Below are 27,306 nucleotides of genomic sequence, written 5' to 3'. Positions count from 1 at the left end.
TTTTACTAACTGCGATGGAATCACGTGTGTAAATAAATATAAAAGAAGCCACGTGTCAAAACAAAAATAGTATTTGATATAATGTTTGTTGTTTTTTTGTCATTCGAGCCTTGAGAGTGCTTGAGAATAGATAGCGAGAGGGAAATTGTAACATTGTGTAGTTTGTCTAATTCGTTTTGAATGTGGTAGATTACAATAACCTCTCCTTATTTTCGACCCATTGTGAGATTTTTTTTTAGAGATAGAGAGTTTAGTCGAGATTGCTAAGTAGATTTCCACGGTAATGTACAGGCACGTTTTCGGTTTTTTTACAAAGTTGTAAAAAAGCAACAGCTCGTTAAACTTCTGCTTAAAGCGCTGCTTTTTTAGATGCGCAGGTAGGTGAGCAGCGTTCATAGTACTTTAGTCGAAGTGATCGATCGATCGACTCTAGTCGGAGTGATCGATCGATCGATCAACATGCAAAAAAGTTATGGAATAATCCAAGACAGCGCGCAAAAATCCCGTAAAATTGTCATATTGTTGACGCCAGCAATTGTTGACGCCAGCAACAAAGTAACACATTTTAGGAGCTTGGATCTAATCAAATAACTTAAAATCCTGAGTATACCGCAGTCGAGTGACCTTCGGCGAGTTTAAATTGTCATCTGCAACAGAAATACTTGTAGAAACAGCCTTTTAAATGTGCCGCCTTGATCCAATATAATTTGTCAAGGATCGTCCGAGAAAATTTCTTTGAAACTCAGCCAGAAGCTCTATTTTTCATTTTACTATGTTTTACTGGCCAGAATACGAATAATTAAGGCCGAAAAAGAACAGGAAAAATATTTGTTTGGGTGATTCAGCTTGTGGCCAAATACAGATCGCAATGACTTCGAATTGTAGTTAGCAATGAACTCAGAAAGAAATGGCTTACGTTATAGCAGATTATACTGAATATTAACTGGAATCATTAAACCCGTCCAAGACTAACCTTAATTCTTACTTGGAAACAGATCGAAATAGGGGACCATAATTGTCTTACAGAAATAAATTCTGCCAATGTTAAGTTAAATTGCGTTACTATACCATGGCATATTAGATATGAGAAAGGAAAATTAGTAATTCATATCATTTGTTTTATATTCATAGAATATATATATTAATACAATCTTTACTTCCAACTGGATATGTTCAACAATTTTATATGTGTTTATATGTTCTGTGTGTATTTAATTTACAGATGTATACCTGGTATATGATGACATGCGTGATGGTTATTCCAGAAGGATAGCCCAACTTAACTACATGATTTCATTCATCAGGAATGTGAATACTATGAGTAACCTGAACTTGTTTGCTGAGGTTTCCAAAATATGCCGCTCACTTCTGCATTACTCTTCTTTTTGTTTCGTTTAGGAGTCACATTTGATGACAGGTATGAATTGAAAGAATGTCTTGCGCTTTTACTATGCGTTGATTCATCTGAAGTAAAAGACGAGTTGAGATGTGATCCACTGTAGCTGCCATACGGGCTAGACCGGTGTCTTGAACGATGTGATCCGGACCTGGAGTAATCTCCGGAAGCTTTTGTGTTATCTGTGTGTCTGCCACTTTTTGGTGTACGATAACGTTGCCTTTCTGTGTTGGAACGGTCTCCTATTGAAGTAACTGTTGAAAGTGTCGAAAAATGTGATGATGAGATGCCTGTGCGACTCCAAAACGAGTTCTCTTGTTCTGTTGTTTTGTATAAAGACTTGTTGTGAGTGTGTGATTTGTCTTGTTCATTCTTCATATTCTCATCAATCTCTTGCCATGTAGTTACAGAAGAAGATCTGGATGAACAAGAACTTGAGTGTTCGTCGATGGAGACATTCGCACTTTTCTTTGGCAGCTTTTTCGCACTGTCGAAATGAACTTCGATTTTAAGGTCCGTGTTCTTTCTTTTTAAGTCTAAACTTTTTGGCCTCGTCAAAGTAGGATGAGGCGCAAATTTTGATTTCGTAGAAGATTCGATTTCAGAATCAGAATGTGTTACTTCGAGGTATGATTTCTTGCGATTTTTCACTTGTATCATTTTCTGTATTATTTGAGATTTGGTAATATCACTTTCCTGAAGTTCATTATCATCTCGTGTTGATTTGAATAGGTCACTTGGTGTTTGTTTTGATTCACTTAACGATCCATCAGAAATATACGGCCTGACAATCTTAAAAAGACTACCACTTCGTTTATCAAGATTTCCTCTAGTATGTGTGGCATTCCTATTTGATTTTATTATATGCTGAATGATTTTTCGATCTGTAAGTTCCTTTGCTGTTGGAATATTACCTTTATTTTCAAGATTTGTTGAAGTGTAAACACTTTCCACATTCTGCGTTTCATAATTCTTTGAACTAATCCAAATTTTGTCATTGGGATTACATTCTTCAGCAACGTTTCCATCGGCAATTGCAACTTGCATGATCTCGTCATGACTTAGATTCTGATTAGTTTGATGTTTTCCTGTTTTAGTAACAATAATTTCGTTTATAATTTCAGGTTCCATGTTGTCTTCCTCGAAAGGAGAATCTACTGCACTAATTGTATCCATTTGTGAAATTAGTTTTTGGTAAAATTTTGAATCTCTCAATTTCTGCATTCGGCATGAATCCATTCTTGATATCGACGTCAACACAGATTCAACATCATCGCAACTAGAATCATGCTTAAAATAATACGAGTGTAATTCACTATTTAAATCAGGTGGCTTGCCCGAATCTGTGTGTCTGATCCATTTGTTGAAAAACAATGATTTCAAGTCTTCAGTATTTTCAATTTCTGATTCAGTAAAAAATTTCTTTTTTGCCTTCTTTTCCGAAGACCTCGTTTTTTGTTTTTTATTGCTACGCGACAATTTCTTTTCTAAACTGTCTATGAACTCATTTTCGGTGCATTTGTATGGCGAATTTAAACGTTTAACATTCGAATCCTTCTCTATACTGATATGACGAGGAGTCTTTTGATTGCTCATACAATGTGTTTCTTTAAGAGAATGTTTTGAACTTGATCCTAACTCCTTAGGATTGTAGACGTACGAAGTTTTTTTATTCGGACAACATATGATTGGCTTGTTAACATTTGTTGAAATTGACTTATAGCTCTCTTTCACTTCTTCAGCAATGTCATTCTGTTCTTGCTGCATAACAGATGAAAATAAGGGACGTTCTCCAAATGGGAATTTAAATTTGTATCCTGACATTCGCTTTTGCTCCTTTAGTAGTCTTTCTTTTAATAATGCAGACTCCGGATCGTCGTATCTTCTCTGTTTACAGCACTTTCGGCTTGATAACAAAAATGCAGCAATTGAAATTATACAGAAAGCTGAGAAAACCGAAGCGATAATTGGATAGAGTATGGCCGGACCAAGACTTTCTGATTCTAAAATATAAACAAACAAATATAGGATGCTTTAAACTCAATATAGGATTGAATACAAACAATAACACACGTTAGAAATTTTTTCTAGTTACTTGATTATGAATCAAGAAAGGATTAAGAAAGTTGCATGACAATGTAAAACCGTAAAGAAATAATACGACATTATACCTTCATACGAATCATATTGTGGATCTTCATCTCCCATCTTTTTAAAACTTTTCAATGACTCCCAATTTCACTAAGTTTTGGTAGCCAGTTATGCACAGTAAAGCCCTGAAAGAGCATAAAATACAGAAGGTAAGTTTTTGTTCCTTAAAAAGTTTTTCAACATTAAATCCACAGGAGCATTTTGCTTGATACTTTTCGAAAATCGTCACTCTGCTATGGCGTTGAAAATTTCTTCTTTGGTAAGCCTTGATTAGTTAGATAGTTATTACCAATAAGACAACATCTCACTCTTGCGACATTTTTAATACATATACTCGTTGTTAAATTATAATTTCGTTAATGTGTTTCTGCACCATTTCGATTTCACGTGCGACTTGTAGAAATTCGATCGAACACAGCCGTATGATGAATTCGAAGCTCTGAATTAAAGACAGGTGCGTTTTAATCAGGTTAATTGCTTAGTAACTCAATAGCCATTCAATGTTAACTTTTTTAAAATTAATAAACCACGCTGTATACTGCAAGAACTCTTTAAAAAACCTCTCTCCGTCGGGTTTAATTTTATTTTTTAAAGTGTTAGAATATAAAATTTAGGAGATGTTGTGTTTATGGAGGGTTGAATTTAAATTTGTACAGTTTATGTCAGTTTAAAGATGGTGTTTAAATGAAACTTTCACAGTTTCGCGTCGTAACGCACCGTTGAGCACGATTATAAAAAGAAGTTTTTTTAACACCTTAAGACGGGGGGATATATCTCTTTATTAAAGGAAATAAATTATGCTTAAAATAACAATGTATTTTCACAAAGAAGGTGAATTATATGAACCAAAGTATAAGGCCATTCTTGCGTGACTTTTAAAAAGTCGGTCGTAAAAAACCTTTTCTGCTTCGATTAAGGATTATCTAGCTTTTCGTTTTTTACCCCCGTTTGTAGTGGGTTTATTCGCCAATGCATAATTTTATGCTCAGTATAATTAAATAAATGTTGGTGGGTTAGATCAGTTGAAAATTTAATAATCTTTTTGAATAAATCCTAATTATTTAGTATTATATCATATCGTCTCACACTGGTGTTCAAATAATTTCAAAACATACGGCAACGAAATGAATTTAAGAGTAAATTTTTCTAATGTAGACAAAGACGCTGCAACGATCACGTTTTCATAACGTGCAAATTTAGCTACGAGGTTCCTGAATACGAAGTTAGCCGTTCAGTTACAAATTTAGCCGCCTGGTGACAAATTTAGTTGCCCGGGTGCTAATTCATCTACCTGGTTACAAATCCATCTGTTGAATTGAGCTCTCTGCTTACAAAGGTAGCTGCCCAGTAACAACTCTAGTTGTGTAGTTACGAATTACCGCTGCCCATACACGGAACATTTTTTGTGTGTTTTTAAACAATTGCTGCGAAAAGAAAAAACACAAAACTGTAACACCCATAGCTAGATAAACAACCTCGATCCCAGGACCTGTTGTCTCTTTATGCAGACCTATCAATAAACGCAGCGTCTATGAGAGACAATGTCCTGGGAACGAGATTAGCTGTTCTGTGCATAGTTGTCCAAGAACTTTTGTTTGTGAAAAAAATAATTTCATTTGAACCCATTGACAGGAACGGAAACGGTTATGAAAACATAAATTTAATTGAAATTAGTTGATTGAAAAGAAGACCGTTATGAACTTTTAGCCGCCAAAAGTATTATAGTCAGTTACACAAAATATAGTCACTTTTTACCGACTCATTGTGGTGATTTTGTAAAATATAAAATATATGCAAAGGCGGTTCCAGAGCTACATTCGAGGTTTATTTCACAAAGCTGTGGGGTCGGGAATGTTTTAAATGCACTTCGCATGAGTCTCATTGATAGCAGTACCCAATAGGAACTACATAGGCTATTTTGGGTAAAGAAATCGTAGCAAATGATAATCTTAAAGAGATAAATAATTTGTTGTCTTGCCCAAAGTTCAATTTTCTGACTGGAGCTTTAACCTTCCCAATGCGACATATTCATTTCTAGCGTATATCGAAAGGATACAAGGGCGTTGAAAGATGTTCGTTAATGGCTCCTATCAGCAATCGAATCATACAATATGCAGAAAATCAACCATCGCAATCATGTTATTGCACTGCAGATGCAATACCGGAGTATAGTATGCCTTTTCGTAAATGAAAAATTTACGCGATTTCGATCACACCTTTTCGCGATATTTGAAACAGGAGAGCAAAACTCGTATTTTAGCATGAATACACACCCTATTTTTTTAAAACATTATTTGAACATGAAACTAGTAACGTTTGTGAATGTCTCCAGAAGTTGTTTTTTTTTAAAAATGACAAAATTGAGTTAAATTGTGTCAACTGTCATTAGCTAATAGAGACACACCCAAAGCTGAGTCTGAATCCGAAAATAAAACCGATACAAATTAATACTGAAACCGATACAAATTTAACCCGATAATGAAACTGATACGAATAGTCTCGTGCCGCTGCAAATTCCAAGAAATTTTTGTTATGACGTCAATGTTTAATGGACGTTGATATTATTTTATTAATCGCACAACCTCATTCCCAGGACTATTTGCTTCTGAGCAGTGCTGGTCTCGTTTCAAGCAAAGATTAGAACCACAAATAATTAAAATCTATATTCCAAGATAATTCAAAAAAAAATTATTTTATTTTTTCTGTGATAAAATTGCTTGAGATTCAATTTTGGGATGGCTAACCACGCCAAATTTCCAGAATTTATAGGAATTGAGAAAAAACCTTTAGTTTTATAAGTACTCTTCGAGAAAAAGTTTTTGTAAAAATATTTAAATGTCTGGATTCGCAAAAATTTAACTTAAAATGGTCAGGGCAATTTCAGGTTATTCAACTTTAAATTTTTGTCAAATTCCCCAATTTTTTTTGTACAAGCGTTTTTTTTTCAGAACCACGGTCACCATTTAAGAAGACCAAAAAAGTTAGAGCTGTAAAAGCATAAAATTAGATTAGCTGCACGTAATATATTAAGAAAGTCGTCAGTAGGTCAACCTAGGCCTGGGGACGAGACGAGGTTGGTCCGTAGTCTTGAGTAGTAGTCCAGCCTATTAATAAAACGCCAGCATTCGCCGAAGTCTTGCGCAAATTAGTTCATAGGTAAACCTCGTGAAAAAGGGCATCAATTCTGGCATCAGGACCAAAAAAAAGACAACGCGCGCTGGTAACGAGGTTGTTCGTACGTAACCTTTTTCTTTCTTTTACATCCTTCCCGTACAACTTTTTTAATATGCAATTTTTTTTTGATAATTTTTCTTTTAACATCCTTCCACCCTTTTTCTATGCAAGCTTCTTCTCGCATAACACTTCTTCACGACCTCTTTATCGCCACAACCCCCTTTCTATGCATGCTATATGCAATACCACTCAATGTTTGAATGAATTTGTGGTTTTTAATTACTGTATTTCTTGGAAATAAAATCTTTAACGAATTACGTTCAAATTATCCATAATGACCTATTTCACCGCACATTTCGCTCGATGTACTTAATTATTACACAGGAATATGTCATTATCAGATTAGAGTGTAAAAAGGAACCATATACCTGTGGTTCATTTTACGTTCTTGTTGATTTCTAACGCACCAACCTCGTCCCTGAGTTTTTTGTCTCGACGTCCGATATGAAAAAAGTAGACAACAGATCCTGGGATCGAAGTAGCCACGCATATCAAGGTTGCTTTTCTGCTATCGAATTTACTAAAGCAAAAAAGAGACAAAGAAGTCCTGGGAACGATATTGGCAAAAATTAACAAATAGATGCGTTGGAAGGAGTTGGGGATTGGAGAACAGAAAACATGGGTATTTCGAGGAAAGGTGTTTAGGAGGGCTTCTCTGTAGGTTCTTTATTCCGCGGAATGACATGTCACAGCTAAGCAAACTTTTCTTCATTTCTTTCTCCTGACTATTTGCAATTTGACAGACTGTTTTAATTTGCTTATACAAAAGGAACGAAAATTTTCGGACGGAAAAACTTTCGGATTTTTTTTGCCGTCTGAATTTTTTTTTAATTTTATCGATACACCGCTCAAGTTGTTAATTGTGAAACCTATACACCCTAATTGGGTTACTGGCTATAAATGTTTCCAGTCTTCTTTTTGTGTCATTTCCCATAATCAGTACTTTTGAAATTTGGTTAAAATTCGTTCAAAGGACTTACCCATGCATTTTTTTGACTTTATAAATCTTGTCCAAACATTTTTCCGCTGAAATAAAAAATTTTGTCCGAAAGTTTCGATGTCGAAGTTTTTCCGGATTTTTCTTGATTAAAATAAGTATGGTTTGATCTTATTATTTGAATGTTCACAAATGTTTTTTTCAAATTCACAAAAATTTTGATTGCGAATGTTCAGGATAACAACTGAAATTTGATTTAAACTTAACACAACATAAGAAATATACTTTTTAATCGTGTTAAAACGTATAAACAAGGCTGCCAGTATTTTCAACCAGTATTTTAATTTTAAAAACATAACGTTGCAATAATGCAAAATAATGCAAAGCGAAAGTATAATTCTTAGCTTTACACAAAATTTTTTATTGGAAATTACCAGTTTGTTTGTGCCAAATATTGAACATAATAATAAATAATGCTGACGTCACGAAATTTTAAATTAAAAACAGAGAGATTTAATCTGGAAGAGTCAGCCTCGTTTTCAGGTTTTCAGTTTTTAATATTGAAAACAGCGCGAAATTTTCTTTTTATTTATTTCTAGTCTTTAATATTAATAAAAGAGAAAGGTCCTGGAAACGAGTTTAGAACGAGTGGAGGGACAAAAGATAGGTGTCGAAATTTATAAATTCGGTGATGAAGAATTCTTACAACTTCACACAACAAAAAATCGATAGTGGTGCATATGATGTTTTAGCAAAACTTTTTTTCATATTTAACTATGATTTAACCGAAGAATAGTTGTTAAAATGAAACTGAAATACAGCAATGCACGTTTCTTCCAAGTAAATCCCAGACAATTATGGACCGTAAAATAGGGAAGCCCCTGTACTGTTGATATTTTTGTTTCTGTTCTAAGTTTTACCTCATAAATAATTTTACCTAACGGACTTTCCACATGTGCGATTTGAAAAACTACAAGAAATTAATTGGGTGCAAAATTGATCGTAATTACGATTTTTAAAAACCTTGGACCGAGTCCCTTGAATTTTAAAGTATTATTATCAACGCATCCCACATTCACGTGATCTCTAATATAAAGATTTTTATTGGATTAACTTCGTTAGAAAAGAAAGCGCTTATCATCCGCCTTTTTACATCTTCCAATTTGGCGCTTCATTGCGATCGTATTACAAACTCCTGAAGTTTAGGAATGAAGTTGCTTAGACAACATGGTTATCAAGGATGCTCATCAATTTCCTTCCCCGAATCATATTCCTTCTCATTTTTTACAAGTTAAAGATACCACAATTGTATAGCTCTGCAGTTTGTTTAAAAACACCCTATTCATCAACCTCGATCCCAGGGCATCTTGTATCTTTTTGACACGGGGATTGCGCCGATGTCAGAAAAGATACAAAATACCCTGGAGACGAGGTTACTTATTCATCTTTCACTTCATTCAATCATCTTACTACGAAACACTTCAATTGAAATACTATCTTCTTTGACGTAATTTCAAGAATGAATACGCCATATTTATAAGGGATGAAATAGGTTATAAATAAAACATGAATGTTGGTTGAGAATACATTAACAATTGGCGTAGGATGGCATTTTTAATCGTCGCCTTGTTTCTAGCCTCCTGTGAAGATAAATTTCAGCTTGGTTTTTTCCTTGAAGTACAAAATAAGAACAAAAAAAAAAATCTTCGAGCGGAAAGATATGGTGCAATATCAACCTCGTTACCAGTGATTATATGATTTGTTAAAGAATAACTGGGAACGTAGTTGCTGTAGTATGCGTGACATGTGTGTGAAATAAAAAAATAGATTTATAATAGTCAATCAAAGGTGACCTACACGTAAAACCAAGGTTAAACTGGCTTTCTGTGAGAAACATAAGGATGGATTGGATAATGTTTCTTGATTGTGCTTGGTAACTTCATGGACACATTGCACGAAATATCTATTGGGTTTAGATGAAGTGCTATACATGAAAGCAAAAGTGCAAAAAATAACGTCATTGATAAGCTTACATCTGAAATCAGTTCAAGAGCTTTGAAAACTGTTAGCAATAAACATATAACAGGATAAAGTTTCTTTTCTACACATCTCAAAGTTGTAGCAATAGACTCTAAAATATTATGATAGTAGCAGATAGAATGTTGGCCGTCGTCTATAGAAACCAAATTAGACGAAATTACAGGTTTATTTCTCGTTTACGTTTTTTGTAAAAAAAAAGCCATGGACTGTACGAAGCTAAAACGTTTCGGAAGGAAGAGGTGGGGAGGTCTATTTGTCTACCTGAGGGGCAACATAGTTAGCTTAGAGAGTTGAAAATGTACAAAAACTGACTGTTTAGACCCTCTAAAAAACGATGTATTTTATTATAAGATTTCATCGTTTGTTGATAGAAAAGGCTGGGTTTTTTTAATTTTTCGAAATATGGGGGGTATTGGGAGAGCAGGCTGAGGGAGGTCTGCTTCCCTGGTTGCTATGTAGCTGAACCTATAATCATTTGCCATTTTTCAAGGTTATTTTAACAAAATTAATTTTTGGGCATTAAAATATACCCGCAATTTACTTGCAAAATATGAAGAGTGTTCCGTACCCGGTAAAGTCACGGTAGTTTTTTGGTATTCCCCAAAAACTACGGGGTCATACGGTTCTGGGGATTGAAAACTACTGTTCGGTCCATCTTTGCTTTAATACCAACTTCATTACCAGTAAAATTAAAGCAACTGTCTCAAAGAAAGTGATAGTAAAAGGTCTGGTAATTAGGCGCATGAAACGTAATTACTGTAGTGTAATATATTTAGAAGCATTTAAAAATAAAGTGGTATGCTCGGAATTTAAATCCTAGGGGCTTTTGTAAATTACAAAAAATCTGCAAAAAGGGAAGGCATATAATGTATATTAAAATCTCTATATATAGTTTTTTCTATTCATTGAGAGCGTTGCGAAATTCACATCAGTATTGTATCGTAGCACCAGCTCAACTTTTTATTTATTAATAACTTAGACTGCATTTAAATTATATATAGTGAAGAAAGTTTGCTAAAGATGTGGTTGAAGATTGAATTTAATTCTTCAAGAGCGCACGAACAAGATTTTTTTTTAAGTAGATCCAGTCAAGCGTGTAAAAGAAAGCTGACAAGAGCAAATATAAAAAATATTTTGAGTTTTTTGTAAATCTGGTTGTATTGTGAATCTGAATTACAGCGATATTCTCGAAAGACGATAAAAGTGTCGCTAAAGTAATACTTAATAAATATTTTTGTTTATATAGTTTTAAGTTTAGCATAATTTTGATAACTTTATTCTTTTGTTTTACATCATTTCGTCTAGCTTTTATATTATTATTATATTATTATTATATTTATTAATATATTTCTAATTCTGACAGTTCTTCAGTTTACGATAAAATAAAGGGAAGCTCTAAAAATTACTATTTAAACTATTTTTACTGCGCAAAAAGAAACGAAACGAAAATTTTAACCGGCTTTTTGTCCTCACTTTCTGTATAAAATTACAAGTTTCGGTTACCGTGTGTTTTTCATATTTTTATAAGGTATTTTACCGTAATTTTGCGGTGCCAATTAATTGCCTGCATTAAAAGGCTTTGCCAAAAATGTGTTATTAGGCTGTGAAACATACTAGAAACAGGTAATTTTTTTTCGTCACAAAATGATTTTAAACTTGGTAAGGAATGAAAAAGACCTCTCAAATGTCGTTTCATTCTGAAGCCTGAGCTCTAACTTTATTTAAAGGAGACGAGGAGGATAAGTTTTTTAAACGTTCTATTAGTATTCGCTTCTTTATAAATTCGTTTCCATACTCTTAGCTTCTTTTCCAGCACTTCTTGACAAATTTAATTGTGACGCCTTATAAACACAAGGCGAGATAGCCCGGAAGGAGGGAGTCAAAGAGTGGGGAGAGTTTGGTACTTTTTCCTGTAGTTTTTTTAAAGTCTAAGGAAACTAAATGTGCCAAAATAAGTTACTTTTTAGAAACTGATTACAAATCATTTGATTTAAACACACAAACTTTCCACTGCTATACTCTTCCCAAACTCGTTCCTACGACTTTTCTCTCTCTTTCTAACTCATCACCAGGACGTCTTGTACTTTCTCAGGCTGTTTTAACGTGCTTTATAAAAGGCTGCTATATGGCTATGAATTAATAAATTAATAAATAATTAACACTTTCTAAACAAAGTACCCTGAGTTTCTAAGGGACATTTAGACGATCGTCTTGTTGGCTCCATCATATTAAACGAATATTTCTCACGCCAACTTCACCCTTCCTCTCTACTAAAAGTGACTAAAGAGCCCTGGGAACTAGTTTACTCTCCCGCGTACTTATACTTTCATTTTCATAAAGGAGTGACATCATTCTGATGGAAAGTCATTTAAAGTTTACAGCTGATACTTCTTAAGAATTAACAAGGTTGCTAGGCAACTATATCGAGTGTTTAAATACCAAGAAGTTATTAGTAGAAAAGCAATTTAATAATAATAATAATAATAAAAAAAACCAATTTGCGTGAATTTCACAGAGCTGAAAGTTTTGCTATTATCAGCTCTGTACCAATTAAAGACAGGAGAAAATGAACTTTCGTATGGAGTGAATAAATATAGTTTTAAAATTCTGTTATATACTAACACAGGTTGTGCTCGAAAGCGTTCACATTTTGATGACGGCGAACATACATTTTCAGAGAAAAAAATAAAAATAGGCAAGGAATTTGTTTCTACGTATTCTGTGTATTTGTGTATTACGTATTTATCACTTCATTGCAAGTCGGTTAAGAACTTAGCTGGTGGAATCATGTTATTTTTGCTGATCTAGAAAAGTGTTTACATAAACTAGCCTGTATATAACTGTAGCATAGTCTTGATACAAAACATAAACAAAACACTCATTTTGATAACTGTTTTGTGAAGAGAATCAAATATTTACACTGTACTTTATTCTTCTTTTCATAACAATAGAAAACTAGGAAGGGAAATAAAAAGAAAAGATATATATAAAAAAACGAAGCTACGTCAGGAAATCTTGCTTGCAATAGAAGTTTGGAAGTGAAAGACGTAATTGGTGTGTAAAAAAAACAACGATCAATTCAAGATGAATGAAACAACCTTTTGCGCTCGACCGAAGTTGGAAAGACAAGCTAGTTATGACGATACAGATTACCTAAACGAGTTTCGAGCCAACACAACGGAGACAGCTAGTAACAAGGAATTTATTCGACAGTTGGCTAACGATTTTTTACGCAATAAAATTTATGGACGATCTGTGCAAGCATGTTCAGTCTTAAATAGCGATACAACAGCCGAAACGGGAAATATTATCGAAACTACGACAGTTACGGCTGACGAATCTGCCGAAAATATTCAAACTTTAAGACCTTTTATAAAAACTGCAAAAACTCTCCGAAAAGTGAGTATGGAAATGGAGAAAACGAATATAGAATTTTTTGATACAGTTTGCGAGAATATGCGTATACGAGAAGAAAATGCTGAACAAGCGTTTAAAATCGTATCAGAAGAGGTATTGGATAAGAAACCTTTAAACTGGGGAAGGGTCGTTAGTTTGTTTACGTTCGGTGGTAAGTTAGCTGAATGGTTCTGGCAAACGAATCAGGAAGACAAAATAGACGAGATAGAAGATTGGTTAACTGACAGCCTGTCTGATAAAGAAAGTTGGATCGAAGAAAATGGCGGCTGGGTAAGTTATTTTTAATTAAAGTAAAGCTGAAGATAATAAATTAACTAGACCAAACGATAAATTAGGGGAAGATTACAACCTCGATCTCAGGGCTCTTTCCCTTTTTTCATAACAGGAGGGGATAAAGAGCCCTGGGCTCGAGGTTGGGGAAGATAACTTTGAGCTTACGTTAAAAAAACATGCAACACTAAGAACACAACTATGTCTAAAGCTTGTAAGGTAACCAAGTAATAGGGGTGCGGGCCGGTGGGGATGGGATAGGGTACAATTAGGGATATTAGGGAAGTATTTTACGGAGGATATTTTGCGCAAAATTAAGTAGGAATTAAAGAAATTTTTATTTGGTGAAGAGAAGTAAGTGCCATTATAAAAAAGCTGGTTTTACTTTAGAGTTCATTGTAGCTTGAAGATTTTCTTCTTTGATTGCAACCCTCTTTTGTGTCAAAAAATTGTTTTGAAAGTTCTTTTAAACAAAATACAAGAAGCCCTGGGGGCTCTAAGAATTTCCGCTCGCTACCAAAATATTTGATGACAACCTGCTAATTCGTTGTTATCGTGCCAAACATTCGAAGAGGTTTGGTGCTTGAAGCTCTGAAGATAAAACACACAAGTGACATTACATCTTACAACAAACGCAAAGAAAACGAAACTTGTCATAATAAACTCACACTTTAAAAGAAATTACGAACAAAAATTATAGCCTATCATTCATGGTTGAAAGTCTTCCGATTGAAACGTTTATGGTCTTAAACGGCATTTAGCTGACTAAAAAACAAAATTTTGATGCTACCATACTTTTCAGCATACTTTTTTTATTAACTGTGCCAAATTTTGTCGAAAATAAAGTAGTTTAAATTTTTGGACCAATTTTGGCCTAAAATGACATTTCAGGTGGCAAAAAATCAAAATTTTGATGGCACCATCATGTTCAGCATACTTTTTTTATTAACTGTGCCAAATTTTGTCGAAAATAAAGTAGTTTAAATTTTTGGACCAATTTTGGCCTAAAATGACATTTCAGGTGGCAAAAAAACAAAATTTTGATGTCACCATCATGTTCAGCATATTTTTTTTGTGATCTGTGCAAAATTTTGTCGAAAATAAAGTAGCTTTAATTTTTGGACTAATTTTTGCCTAAAATGAGATTTAGGTGGCCAAAAATCGAAATTTTGATGTCACCATCATGTTCAGCATACTTTTTTTGTTAACTGTGCCAAATTTTGTGGAAAATAAAGTAGTTTTAATTTTTGGACCAATTTTGGCCTAAAATGACATTTAAGGTGGCCAAAAATAGAAATTTTGATGTCACCATCATGTTCAGTATACTTTTTTGTTAACTGTGCCAAATTTTGTGGAAAATAAAGTAGTTTTAATTTTTGAACCAATTTTGCGTAAAATGACATTAACAAAAAATCAGAGGAACGTGAAATCCCAGGGTCGATTTTTTCTCAAAAAATGCTCCAAAAGAAAAAACGACGGTTTTAAAGAATTTCCTACGCCTTCGGGCGCGGAAATTCAATAACAAAAATTCGGGAGAACAAGGATAGTATAATTTTGAACATTTTTAAGGCAGTTTTGAGGAAATTTTTTTTTTGCTTTTTCAGGATTTTTCTGGCTCTTTTAAAAAGGAGTGGCTAACATGTGTTAATAGTGTATTATTTTTAAATTTATTTGTTTTGCTACTTTAGGAGGGATTCAATAAGACCTTTCCAGTGGAACACAAACAGAACACGTACAACTGGATCAAACCAAGTATCCTCATATGTGCAGGCGTCTCCTTAGCTGCTGTACTTACTTTCAAAACAATGGAGTAAAAAATACATATGAAAACAGATGCAAAAAAATGAAATATCTATTGATTTCGCTTTACGCGGAAATTATCTTGCCCATATATGGCGGCATGAGATAATCACACGGTAGACGAAATCATCTCAAATTGTATATATCTTACACAATGAACTATTATTTAACAAACAAAGTCAGTTTGGCCAGTAAATGAAATATATATTATATATGTATATAAAGAAATGTATAGAATTATAAAACTGTAAAAATTGTACATTTTGTACCAAGCCTTTTGTGAAGAGAGATTTACTTTGTTTTGTTCTGTATAATGTTTTGTTCTGTTGATTTTTTTATTTATTTTAATCACAAGTTATTTGATTTTTTCCAGATCTTTCCCTAAGATTCGATGGCATTTCATTTCTCAATATATAACCGTTTCTCAAGGGATACATTAACTAAAAATTGATAAAGTTGAAATTCACATTTTATATTATATGTAGTTCTATTTTACGGAAATTAATTCCGCGAATTTCGCGAATTGCGAGTTTTTCAATAATATTCGCGGGAACTATATTTCGCGGGAAATTAAGAAAAAAAAAATCGCGAATTTCGCGAAAATTAATTCCCTTAAGGTACTTCAGTGATTATACCTGTAGGGTACTTTCCCTTTATGTAGGCATCCGGTATCCATACAAACTGCACCTATCTACATAGGTGTGTAGAAAATTTAAAAAACAGCTAACAAATCTAGTAACAACTTAAAAACACAAATAGGAAAGTAGAGCTATATTACTGGAGAAATGTGAGAAGCGTTTGTACCTACTAATAGTAGCCGTACAAAAGACCTTTTTTCGGATTTAAATAATTCTTTCTAATGTGTTTTTAAAATAATCCATCGGTGCAAAATTTGCTGGTTAATGGTCTCTGTGTTCTTTGACCTTTACACGCATTTTATGGTTGGCTATTTCGTGCTTTTTTTCGCACAAAGCAATTTTGCGCAATAACACATATTTATAATCAGTCGTTAGTCTAAAAAAACATACAAGGAATTCTGGTCTTTGTACGTTTTGTACATTACTATGTCGAAAAATCTCAGCATACAGCAGTCATTTAGAATTTTGAACAAAATAAAACCATTATTATAGACTAGTCGTTAACCCGTGGAAAAAATTCACGGGGTCGTTCGTCTTTAAATTACACGGCACTTTTTTTGCGATCAGACAGACAAAATACGGCTAATATTATACGAGACTACTTGTTTGCCCGTGAAAACACTCACGGGCATTTTCCTGTCGTGTATCTCCCTTGTTCGTCTGTTACTGAAAAACTGGAGATCCGAAACAGAGCGCAAAACAAACGACGGGGGTATTATTATTATTATTACAGAGAAGCAGTAATATACAACATGCACATATAATTAAAAGACCGCAAGTCCTTTTTGCGAGACTATGCAAATTGCAGCATGTATAAATTAGAAAATTGGAAAGCTGTTAAGAAACTTTCGAAGTAAGAGCCTTCGCCAGTTTCTTATCAAAAAAAGTATAACGGAGATCCCAGATATTTAATATAAATTTTCAGTTGTTTCTTTTAAAAAAAATCACACTACATTTTTATTTCATGTTCGTGTATGCACATTAGCCAAAACATCTTACACAAGAAAAAGTTTTGCGAATTTTGTGCTTCTTCGCGAAAATTTGGCTACATATTTTTTTTTAAAAAAAATTCTTTTCGCAAAGTCTAGTTTTAAAAACATCTCCAGCTTTAAAAACAGATTCTAAGTTTTGCCGAAGTTGCTCTCTCAAAAATATTTTCGATTTGCCACGTCGCGAAAGTTTATGTCGCAAATTTCGCGAATTTTAAAGATTCGCGAATATGTCCCCCATATAAACTAAAAAGCATACTTGATTGTTGCTCCAAAAACAGCAAAGCGTGGCCGAGCGTTTACAGGGTTCACTTCGCAATCACCAGTTCCGAGCTTCAGTCCAGAGCGGTCTTGTTTAACAAGTGCCATTATCGCAGCTACGGACCAACCCATACCACGTGAAGGAAACGGGGTGGCCAATGCCAATGTATATCTAATGTACACATGGGAGAACAAAAGACTCACATTGATAACAGTGCCAGTACATTAAGGTGACTTTTCGTTATGAGTATTCAAAAATAAATAAGTATTCACTCTGCATGACGTAATGTTAAAGGGTATGACGTAATGTGCAATCGTGTTGTTGTATGTGCAAAAAGTGGAGGTTGAATTTCGGTTATTCTAGAGACCATGTAGCTTCACATATCTTCGTGAAATATTTCTTTATGTCGACTCAACTACTTGTGTAAGTTTTGTCTGTTGAGCGCTTCTGATTTATTAACAAACAACGTCTATGTTCTTGAAAAATTAGCTACATAGCATACAGCTTACAGTTCATCTTTTGGCGCTTTTTCTAAAAAGTATATCATAGGTGAATTATCATATGTGCCGCACGTAGTGTAGTGGATTCGTCTGCGGCTCCCAGTTCTGGGGACCGCTGATCGAATCCCGATTCCTGCCAGGTACTATGTTAGTGACGAGCAAAGTAGTTATTCTTCAATATAAAGTACATTATCTTTTATCAGCACTTTCTTGAAGATAGGAAAATGTAAAATAAAAATGTCACAAGACAAGACATAGAGGAGAATCTCGAATATTTCTATTTTCTAGTGCAACTAGGTTGCGGCTGAAAAAAATAGTACATAGGAGGGAGGAGTAAAAAAACAGGGTGGGGTGTAGATCGTAGTAAGGTGGATAGGGTTGGGGGATGATGGAATTAAGAGAGAGCAAGAGGGAATAAAAGCAGGTATCAGTACATTCTACAAACTACTTCGAAGATAACGAAATCAATCTTACCAATTATAATCTCTACAGGATAGTGGTCGCTAATTCGTAATGGCTAAAGTAAGATTACGTCACAAAATTATATTTAAAGCATCGGTAGACAATGCAAGTATTTAGAGAGGTTCCAACAAAAAAGGAGAAAATGAGCACACATCTTGGTATATAGTATTATACCTCGTTGAATAAAAAATGCAGGGGGTGTATGGGGGCGGGGAGGGGGGGGCACCCCTTAAGCAATACAGACCCCTTACCTCTTCGATATCAAATTCTTCATCAAATCTAAAAACTTTTGCACTATGCCTTGGTATATGCTTTAATAACATTTCACCGGATGCAATTATTCTAAAGAAGAACAAATGAAGACATTATATTGGTACATCATTTGGCTTTTTTAATAATGGTGGATTTTAAAATTATATTATGTCAATCATTCATTTAATTGCCACAATATTAATTCGTGATGTTAGTTTCAGCTAATTATAATTAAGTATTAAAAAATAGAATTTATATTCTAGCCAATGAAATTTTCTTGTAGGCGACGTCAGTGTGCTGAGTGAAAATATAAAAATTAAAAGTATAAAAAGAATTAAATTTTAAATCAATGAACACATATCCTCTACCCGAATTACAGCGAAAAAACAAAATCTACGTGAAACAAAAAAAAAATAATAACAAGGGTTTTGACTATTTTGACATTCCATAGACTGCACTACCGGAATACAAACCAGGTAAAGAAACAAAATAATGAGGGTTAAAATTGAGAGTATTTCTTTTTGTTTATATAATAGATAATAGCATTTACAGAAAAACATACTTTGTTAACATGACTGGAATTTTGTCCATCTTGGTACTCCGTAGACAAAAATGACGGTATTATAGACGGATTAAACAAACAAAAAGAAACAAACAACTAAAAACACACACACAAACAAACAAACCTGTCATAGGTGTAAGTATTCTTTCCAACTGTTGTGTCTTCATTTTCAATCAACCAAGAAAATTTGGGATCTGTTTTCAAATCAACAGTCGCTAATTTCTTTTTTGAGATATGGCTGAAATTAAAAGAATCAGATTTTTCACGATTTGTAGGATTTTAGGTGACATTAGCGGAATTAAGTAAGACTTGATTTCCACATTTCCACATTTCAAACACGGAAAATTTCATTATTCCACTGCAAACTATTTAATCATGCCCTACATTTTGATTTTTTATCTGCCGTAAAATTTCTAGGAAAACATCTTCACATTAATTTAATACCTTCTTTCCTTATACCTTTCTCTCTATAATATAATTTAACTAAAAGCACCACATTAAAACAAAACAGAATGCCATCATTTCCTTTTCGCAGTTGAAGGTAAAAAAAGATTTGTTCTCGCGACATTTTACAGGATGGTTGTTTTTTCTTTTCCACTCAGTGGAAACGAACTTTTGCGAACGACTTATAGCTTGCTAATTCGTTAATTTTTCCCTTTAAAAAGCAAGTTTCAAGCTGTGTCATTACTGAAGTTAGAGATAGAAATTTGATCAAATTTTTTGACCGTGTAATAGGGGCTTAAGCGACCGTATCGCCTTTTTTATGATGTAAAGTGAAAACCTTGTTGAAAACTGAAAATACATTTAGTGCAAAAAGATTCGTGGGCAAAAACTTGTAAAAGTTTATGCCATGAAATTTCTCAAAAGCATTAATTCACGTAAGTTTATGAACGCAAAAAGATTTTCTCTTTAATTTGCAAAATTTAATGTTTAAAAAATCGGTATTTTTTTATTTTCTTTTGTTTTATTCAAAGAGGTCATACAATTCTTTAGAAGTCATACAATTCTTTAGAAAGTTCACAAGAGGCATTGATTAGCGTAAGTTTATGTTCGCAAAATGTAATAACAATCACATGTTTGCAAAATCTAATAATAGTCACATGTGCGCAAAATGTAAAAATTTTGCCAATTTTCCTGTTCGCGGAAGTTACTTTTCGCGAAAGTTTCTGCACTTTAAATACTATGTGCATAGTATCTTTAACATATTTTAAAAGCAGAAACTTTCGCGATTATTGGTCGCAAAAGTTAGGCCCAGTGGTAAATTGTAAAAAAGCTTGGTCTTATGTTCATTGCCCTACAATATGTTGAAATAAGCTATTTGCGAAATTTAATTCATGCAAATTTAAATTTTTCAGAGTTTTTTTTGTGTAAGGTCTGTCCCTCTGCAAGAGTCGGTGAAAAGAATCCGGTGTTGACACACGTTCAGCATACTAAGGACAGATATAACAAAGAAAATTTGTACCTTCCCCCTGCATTAAAATCTCCCATGATCAAAACGTCATCAACTCCCCATTTTTTCACCACTGTGTTGTAGACATTCACCAGTTCATTTAATTCTTCTTCTACAAACTTAGGCTGTAAGTGAGCCCCAATGATGGCGAATTGTTTCACTAAACAAAATAAATTATCTTATAAGTAGGTACACTTTTGTATATCCATGCTACACTAAATAGAATAGAAATTGTTGCACTATAGGGAAAAAAAAATTTAGGATACCGGTTTGCGCGTAGGGTCAAAGCCTAACTTTCGCAAATAAATTGTGCAATGAAAATTTACCCGTAGAGTAACAATTTTCGCGTATGAGCTAGCGATAGATAGATAATAATACACCCTAATTCATTTTTATAATTTTTGGTATATAGCATAACACTGCTGATAAAGCTAGGAAAAAAATGATTGTGATTTTAAGACCTTGTTCCGTTGGGTATTTTGTCTTTTTAATTTTTATTATTATTATTCCGAATATTTATACAGCCACTTCAGTGTTGGAAACATTGTTATCAATGTGGGTCCTATTTTCTGAATGTATACATTAAGTATACACCGGCAATATCCACCCAATTTCCCTCACATGACATGGGTTGACCCGTAGCTGTGGTAAAGGCACTTGCTAAACATGCCCGTGCTGTGGACCGAACCACGGACCTTGTGATTACGAAGCGAACTCCATAACCCCAAGGCCACGAAGGCCATGAAGTTGGCTCAAGGGCCAAGAGACCCCTTAGACATACATCATGGATATCTATTTTCGCGTTTACTACCTTTCGCGAAGACTAATTTTTCTCAAAATTTATACTCGCAAAAAACATTTCTCCAGACAAATTTGCAACCTATATTGTAAGAATATGGCGAGTAAGAGCATGTGGAGAGTGAGAGCATGTGGCGAGCGGAAGCAGCTGTGGCGAGCGGAAGCAGCTGTGGCGAGCGGAAGCAGCTGTGGCAAATGGAAGCAGCTGTGGCGAGTGGAAGCAGCTGTGGCGAGTGGAAGCAGCTGTGGCGAGTAAAATTACGTTAAAAGCGAAAACTAACAGGGTTGGGAAAAGGCAAGATTTGCATGAAGAAAATAAGATCATTTCTCTACCTGCTGTTTTTATTCCCTTTACCAGCACAACAAACGGCTCACGTTGGAATGTATCTGTTCCCAGTTCTTCAGGTCCATCATCGTAATGAAACGAATCAGATATTTCAAAAATGTCTTCCCTACGGTTATAATAACACAAATTACTTCAACTCAATGCTTATATGAATGCAATTTCTTTTGCGCATATATACAAGTATTACATTAAAGAAAGATGTTTGAAATTTGCAATGAAGTAAGGAGGCCATTAAAGTTAATACTAGAAAAAAATAATTTTTATCTCGAGAGGCGCCTTTAACGAGCTTGAAGATATTCAATAAAATAAATTTCTTAAAATGCTGTACGCGAGAGTGTTTCTTCTGAAATAAATGAAAACAATGTTTTTTTGTCAAAGGTATTTTTAACACGAAATTGGCACTGCATAGTTTCTTTATTAAGTATCTACCTATCACTAAAACTCCATCAAAAAAGTGCCAGAAGAAGATTAACAATCTGGAAAAATTGAGCTAAAGTTCTCGTGTTTAAAGGAAATGTGCAAAAATATTGCATTTCATAACCATTGCAGACTTGAATAAAAAGCGTATCTGTATCAACAGATACGCTTGTATGTAGTAAGGGAGAAACATGCGAAAACTACTTTGAAATCATTTGACAATAATAAAAAACATATCCTACGAATTCAAGGTATAAAACCTTTAACGTGTAGAAGAGGATTTCACTTTAACGGTGCACTAGAATTTATCAACTTACTGGCAATAATTGGGTCCGCAGAATCAGGTAAGGAATTTAAATTTTTAAACAGCCGTATACTTTTTAACAATGTACACTACAAAATAAGTAACCAAAAAAAATCATTTTTGGTTACTTATTTTATCATTTTTCTTATTTATCCCGTGTTATGTCAAAGATCCATGGAAGAACAGAAACTTTGTATTATATGTATTTAGTTTTTTATGGCTATCCTGTTAAACTATTCGTTTATAGATAATAAATATATAAATGAAATAATATAAAACTCCACTGTAATTGCTGTCCTGATGTTACGTAATATTTTCTACATCTACTTTTTCCCCAAGTAAAATTTTTTTTCAAGAAGCTGCCACGAGAATACCCTACCTGTATATATAGAGATATTGTTCTTTATAAGTTTTTCTTCCAAGATAATCACTAACAACATGTTTGTAGGAACGGCCTGAAATTCTAAAAAATATTAAGAAATAAAAGTTAGCTTTATTTATGTAACAAAATAAAGAAAAAAAGAAAAAATAGTCATTCCATTTTGTTGTAACACCTTTTAACGAAAATTTTAAGGACTTTTTTTCACCTCACCATCTTAAAAATTAAGGCCTTTTTAGATTCCCTCAATGTTGGTGAAACCACTACATAAAAGCTTTTTTCAAAGTAGACTTGTGCCAGTATATATAAGTAGATTTGCTACATCGATTTTCCAAGAAAGCCCATGGGTTAGATGGGGAGTCCTGGAGTATTTAATGCTTATTTTAAGATATACGCAGACCAAACTAAGGTTTGAGTTTTTCCCTGCAATATCCAACTGTCACACAATTTGCTATCTCCCCTCTTTTCCTCACATGGCTGGGGTTAACCCAGAGCTATCGTAACAGTTACACATTCGTATTAAATCGTCACCTAGTGGGAACTCTTTCTCTTGCACAAAGTGTGGCAGCTGTAACCACTAAGCTACAGCGCAATTAGTCAAAAAATAGGATAAACAGTTTTTGGTCAAAAGAATTAACATGTTATAGAGTAAAAATGATTTTAAAACCTATACAAAAAAACTTTGAGTTTTAAGATATGCTAGAAAAACGAGCAGAAAAGATAAAGAAAAGATATGCGAGAAAATTCCATGTTAGTGTAATTATATACACCTACTTGTTAAGAGCATTGATAAAAGAAGGGATCTTCTTTAAATTCCCATCTTGTACTTCTTGTAGCAAAATGAGATCATAACGAGAAATTATCTAAAAAAATTCACATTTTATTTAAAGAACACAGTAGGGCTCACAAGAAAACTACTAACTTATACCTTAGTAATTTGTCAGGTTCTAAGCCAGGTAAACATTACAATAAAAGAACAAAAGCTGTTCGACCTTAAGCTCATACCTTATGTAATATATCAACTTATGTAATATATCAACTAACTTATACCTTAGTAATTTGTCAGGTTCTAAGCCAGGTAAACATTACAATAAAAGAACAAAAGCTGTTCGACCTTAAGCTCATACCTTATGTAATATATCAATTGCATATTTATCATTAAACTTTTTTGCACCAAAGCGTTGTACGTTAAACGCTGCAATGCGTACAGTCTGGATATTTTGTTGATATGGATCACTTTCTGAATTAATGCTGCCATAATGAGAAGGTTCGGGGTCAGCATTACTAATAAAGCAAAATCTCTATTATCATATTCTGTTATGGAAAAAGAGCTTTGTATACATATCAGGGTTTTTTCTTCTTTTTAAAAAAATTGTAATAAAAACAAATCAGTACCTTTTTATACAACAAAGCCAATTAAAAAGTTTCACTAATGCGTCCATCTATTTCTAATAGTCTAGAAAGACAAAGGCATAATATTTTTATAGACAAAAATAGTAAGTTAACTCTTTGTATTTTTGTGTTAAACTTGAAAGGCTGACCTATTTTTTAGTCTGTTTTAATCCTTGTTTAGGTTGGGAATGATGCCCTTTTTAGTCTATAACTTTGTCTAACAGAATTCACTTTAAACTGGAATCTGAGTTATAATATAATGACATCCAATAATAAAAGATAAAAATCGCAATATCCAAGTGTTCAGGAGACCTGCTATTTTTCATAAGGTTATTTTCAAGTAGCAGCATATTAAAAAATAATATTTCTTATAAAAAATAATATTTAAGAATATGTAGGGCTAGGTAAAACCTTGCGGATTGTATCATCGGCACACTCTGTTTAGTTGAGAATGTCGATAATTATTCTAAAAGAATAGAGATGCAACTTATGTTAGAAATTTTAACGCTTCTCTTTTTAGCAGAGCTAAGTGAAGCGCATTTCATAATGTTAAAAGTGCAGGCATACCATTTCCGCCAATTTCTTTGCATGTAAAATTTTGATTTGAGCAGTAACTTGTAAATGATGAACAAAGTAGTTCTTCTACAATATGACTTACACGCATTATACTTGCCCGTCATGATCAGAGGTCTGATCGGGGTGAAGCATTCTCTGTTGAGAATGAAATACAAATGTGCTATGACAAATATTCACCTATGTATACACACCATTCGGATAAACTATCTGAGTTCATCACTAACATATTGCCGCACGTAGTGTAGTGGGTTCGTCTGCGGCTCCCAGTTCTAGGAACCGCGACTCACTGCCAGGGAGTATGTTAGTGATGAACAAAGTAATTCTTCTTTAATACAACTTTTAAGTGTTTGGACTCAAGGCACTCAAAGAAAAGCCGTGGTCAGTTCTTCTGCACACACCTGAATGACAAAGCTGAAAGATCTGACAAGAAGTGGTTAGCAAAATCCATTGGACGAAAGTAGCATGTGATAAATAGCTTATGTCTGTGGTTGATTTTCTAGAGTATGCAACTAGACGAGGTAGTTGGTTTGGAAAAAAAGCCTTATCACAAATCGCAATGTTCACTAGTTATCAGTCTTTTGTTTTAAGAAACTTATTTTTTCAATTTTTATTTATATATATAAAAGTTTTTAACAAGTTTTAATTTAGAAGAAAATATTTTAGACTGCATAATGATGTCGTCTTTACTGTTTTTATTAATACCTCTTATGTGAAATTTAATTTGTTGTTTATAAACATAGAAAAACTCATCAAAACAATGTTTATCTGATATGCAAGGTACTCATAAATTTATTTAATTTATATATTTGGGCCATAAGGGCTGCTTTTTTCTTGATAATAAAAAAAAGGTAAAAAATGCTATTATTTCTTGGTTTTTGGGTTTTCTAAATAATCGGAAATGTGGTGTTTTTTATGGAAAATAAGAAAGAAGTTATACAGGGAAAACATATGCACTTTCGTTCTGTCATACCCGCATTTTAAAAAAAAAAATTTAAAAGAACATGAGCCTCAATAAGAACATAAATAAAAACAACCTAAAGCTAAGGTGGCACAAGGAATGTTTTCATGCACGTGCTATGCAACATTGCTCCATTGCATGCGCATGACAAAAGTTCCTTGCATCCCATATCTATTTTTTTACTGTAATGCAGCAAAAAAATGTTGCATAGAGCAAAAATTTTGCTCCACAACTTCGGAGACAAAATAGATCTGAATCTAATTTGTGCCTGTGCTATGGGGACAAATTTTGATGAACATTATCGTAAAAGTTGCTCGTGTTGTCACCATCTGCAACATGTCCAGGGACAAAATTATTCTTGCGGCACATTTGTGCCTCATTTCCCCATATCATCTTGCAAGACCAATTGAGGCGATTAAACAATGAAAATGCAAGAAACTGTAAACATTGCTTTTCTTGGGAAGTCAAACATAAAGCGGAGAGAGAAAATATGAGAAAAGCAAAAATGTCGGCCAAAAAGAAAAAGCTATCTGATAACGAAAAGACACTTTAATTGACTTTTACAAAACAAATCCTGTGTTATGGGATATACTGCATAAATAAAAATAAATTTAACGGTGCATAAAACTCTGATAACCTTGTTAAAACTTTCCATTCGCTCTACATCCATGTTTCGTGAGCTACGAACATTTAAATCAAATAAGACCATCCTGCAGCAAATGAGAAGTGGTGTCACGAGAAACATTTTCATGAGCATGCTGTGAGACACGTTGCATAGCGCGCGTGAAAATGTCCCTTGTGTTCTCTTACCCTAAGGAGGGGGAATTGTTTTTCGTGTTGTTGCACACCTAATAATACAACTGCAAAATAATATTCATGCTTGATTATACAGCTCCATTAGCAACATAAACATAAATTTTAGAGTAATTAAAGAAAAATATTCTGGTAAAAACAAAGTTATTTTCTCATTATTTAAAATAAAATAAGATAAAATGAGGCTGAAAAAAACTCCAAAAATAAATAAAAACGCAAAGTTCTACCTTATGTTGTTATAATGACTCAGACAAGATTCCATTCAAGTTATAGATTTTTTAGAAATTAATTTCAAAAGCAGTTTATTTTGGTATATAGTGTTGCCTATCCAGCCTTGTATACCCCTGAACTTGTCTTGCTTTTCCTGGCCATACCGTGCTAAGATAAAATTGTTTGATTGGACGAAATGAAACACACAAGAACTTAATTTCTATTACGTTTTGAACAAAAGGAGCATCTACAATTTTTTGCTTGCAAAACTAGGGGATCCTGATGTCCTCCAGCTCCGCAACCCTTTATTTATTAATTGCAAGTAAATAAGAAACAGCAGTATTTACCAGTGTCTGAACATGCTTTAGAAATGTCTGTCCTTAACTCTCTAGCGTTCCTACCGGAGAGATAACTTGTATTCTACCAGCAGCACCATTACTTAGCTAGCTATAGTCAGTTTAGCTAGAAGTAAGATAACAAGTCATTAATAGTACACCAAGAACTAAAAGACGCCTTTCTAGAATAGCTACGACTAAATCATAAAGCACATAGCCCACAGTAGCCAGCAAGGTTATCAGTTGGGTGAAATAGTAGCCACAGATGACATAGGACCGATGACAGAACCTGATTTAATCATGTCAACTTCAATGCTCACCTCTCCTTATTGTTGTTGTTGTTATTGTCTCGCCTACCCCGTATCAAATAAAAAATATTAACCTTGCAAGTGAGGTTTGTTCGAGATAAAATGTTCGA

General features: G+C 33.7%; 4 protein-coding genes across 7 annotated transcripts in view; 1 reads left to right on the top strand and 3 right to left on the bottom strand.

The window, feature by feature from the left end:
* The window catches only part of LOC130639484 (A disintegrin and metalloproteinase with thrombospondin motifs 19-like), a 33,070-nt gene extending 15,798 nt beyond the window's left edge, over nucleotides 1–17,272 (bottom strand). For 2 of the 4 annotated variants that reach the window (XM_057447078.1, XM_057447082.1), the window contains exon 1: nucleotides 17,132–17,272. The gene's annotated coding sequence lies outside the window, so the exon portion shown is untranslated. Of the gene's footprint in view, nucleotides 1–7,149; nucleotides 7,962–17,131 lie in introns of those variants that run through there. The other 2 variants (XM_057447080.1, XM_057447079.1) reach the window with 2 other exon arrangements.
* On the bottom strand, nucleotides 1,105–7,098 carry LOC130639556 (transcription initiation factor TFIID subunit 1-like). Its single transcript, XM_057447085.1, has 2 exons — nucleotides 3,568–7,098; nucleotides 1,105–3,399 (listed from the first exon to the last, which is right to left on the bottom strand). Exons 1-2 carry the CDS (start codon nucleotides 3,602–3,604, stop codon nucleotides 1,316–1,318), a joined length of 2,121 nt encoding a protein of 706 aa, XP_057303068.1. The 5' UTR covers nucleotides 3,605–7,098; the 3' UTR covers nucleotides 1,105–1,315.
* LOC130639604 (apoptosis regulator BAX-like) lies at nucleotides 12,400–15,289 on the top strand. Its single transcript, XM_057447088.1, has 2 exons — nucleotides 12,400–13,445; nucleotides 15,134–15,289. The coding sequence occupies exons 1-2, from the start codon at nucleotides 12,843–12,845 to the stop codon at nucleotides 15,257–15,259; spliced, it is 729 nt and encodes a 242-aa protein (XP_057303071.1). The 5' UTR covers nucleotides 12,400–12,842; the 3' UTR covers nucleotides 15,260–15,289.
* LOC130639588 (deoxyribonuclease-1-like) lies at nucleotides 16,593–27,182 on the bottom strand. Its single transcript, XM_057447087.1, has 11 exons — nucleotides 26,901–27,182; nucleotides 24,000–24,060; nucleotides 23,732–23,888; nucleotides 23,379–23,467; nucleotides 22,605–22,688; nucleotides 21,492–21,610; nucleotides 20,373–20,520; nucleotides 19,035–19,148; nucleotides 18,348–18,438; nucleotides 18,109–18,151; nucleotides 16,593–17,665 (listed from the first exon to the last, which is right to left on the bottom strand). The coding sequence occupies exons 2-11, from the start codon at nucleotides 24,044–24,046 to the stop codon at nucleotides 17,640–17,642; spliced, it is 918 nt and encodes a 305-aa protein (XP_057303070.1). The 5' UTR covers nucleotides 24,047–24,060; nucleotides 26,901–27,182; the 3' UTR covers nucleotides 16,593–17,639.
* Between the last annotated feature and the right edge of the window lie 124 nt (nucleotides 27,183–27,306).

Source organism: Hydractinia symbiolongicarpus, chromosome 1 (genome assembly GCF_029227915.1).
Source record: "Hydractinia symbiolongicarpus strain clone_291-10 chromosome 1, HSymV2.1, whole genome shotgun sequence".
Lineage (NCBI taxonomy): Eukaryota > Metazoa > Cnidaria > Hydrozoa > Anthoathecata > Hydractiniidae > Hydractinia > Hydractinia symbiolongicarpus.
Note: the sequence above shows the minus strand (reverse complement) of the source record. Positions and strands in the feature narration are given on the sequence as shown.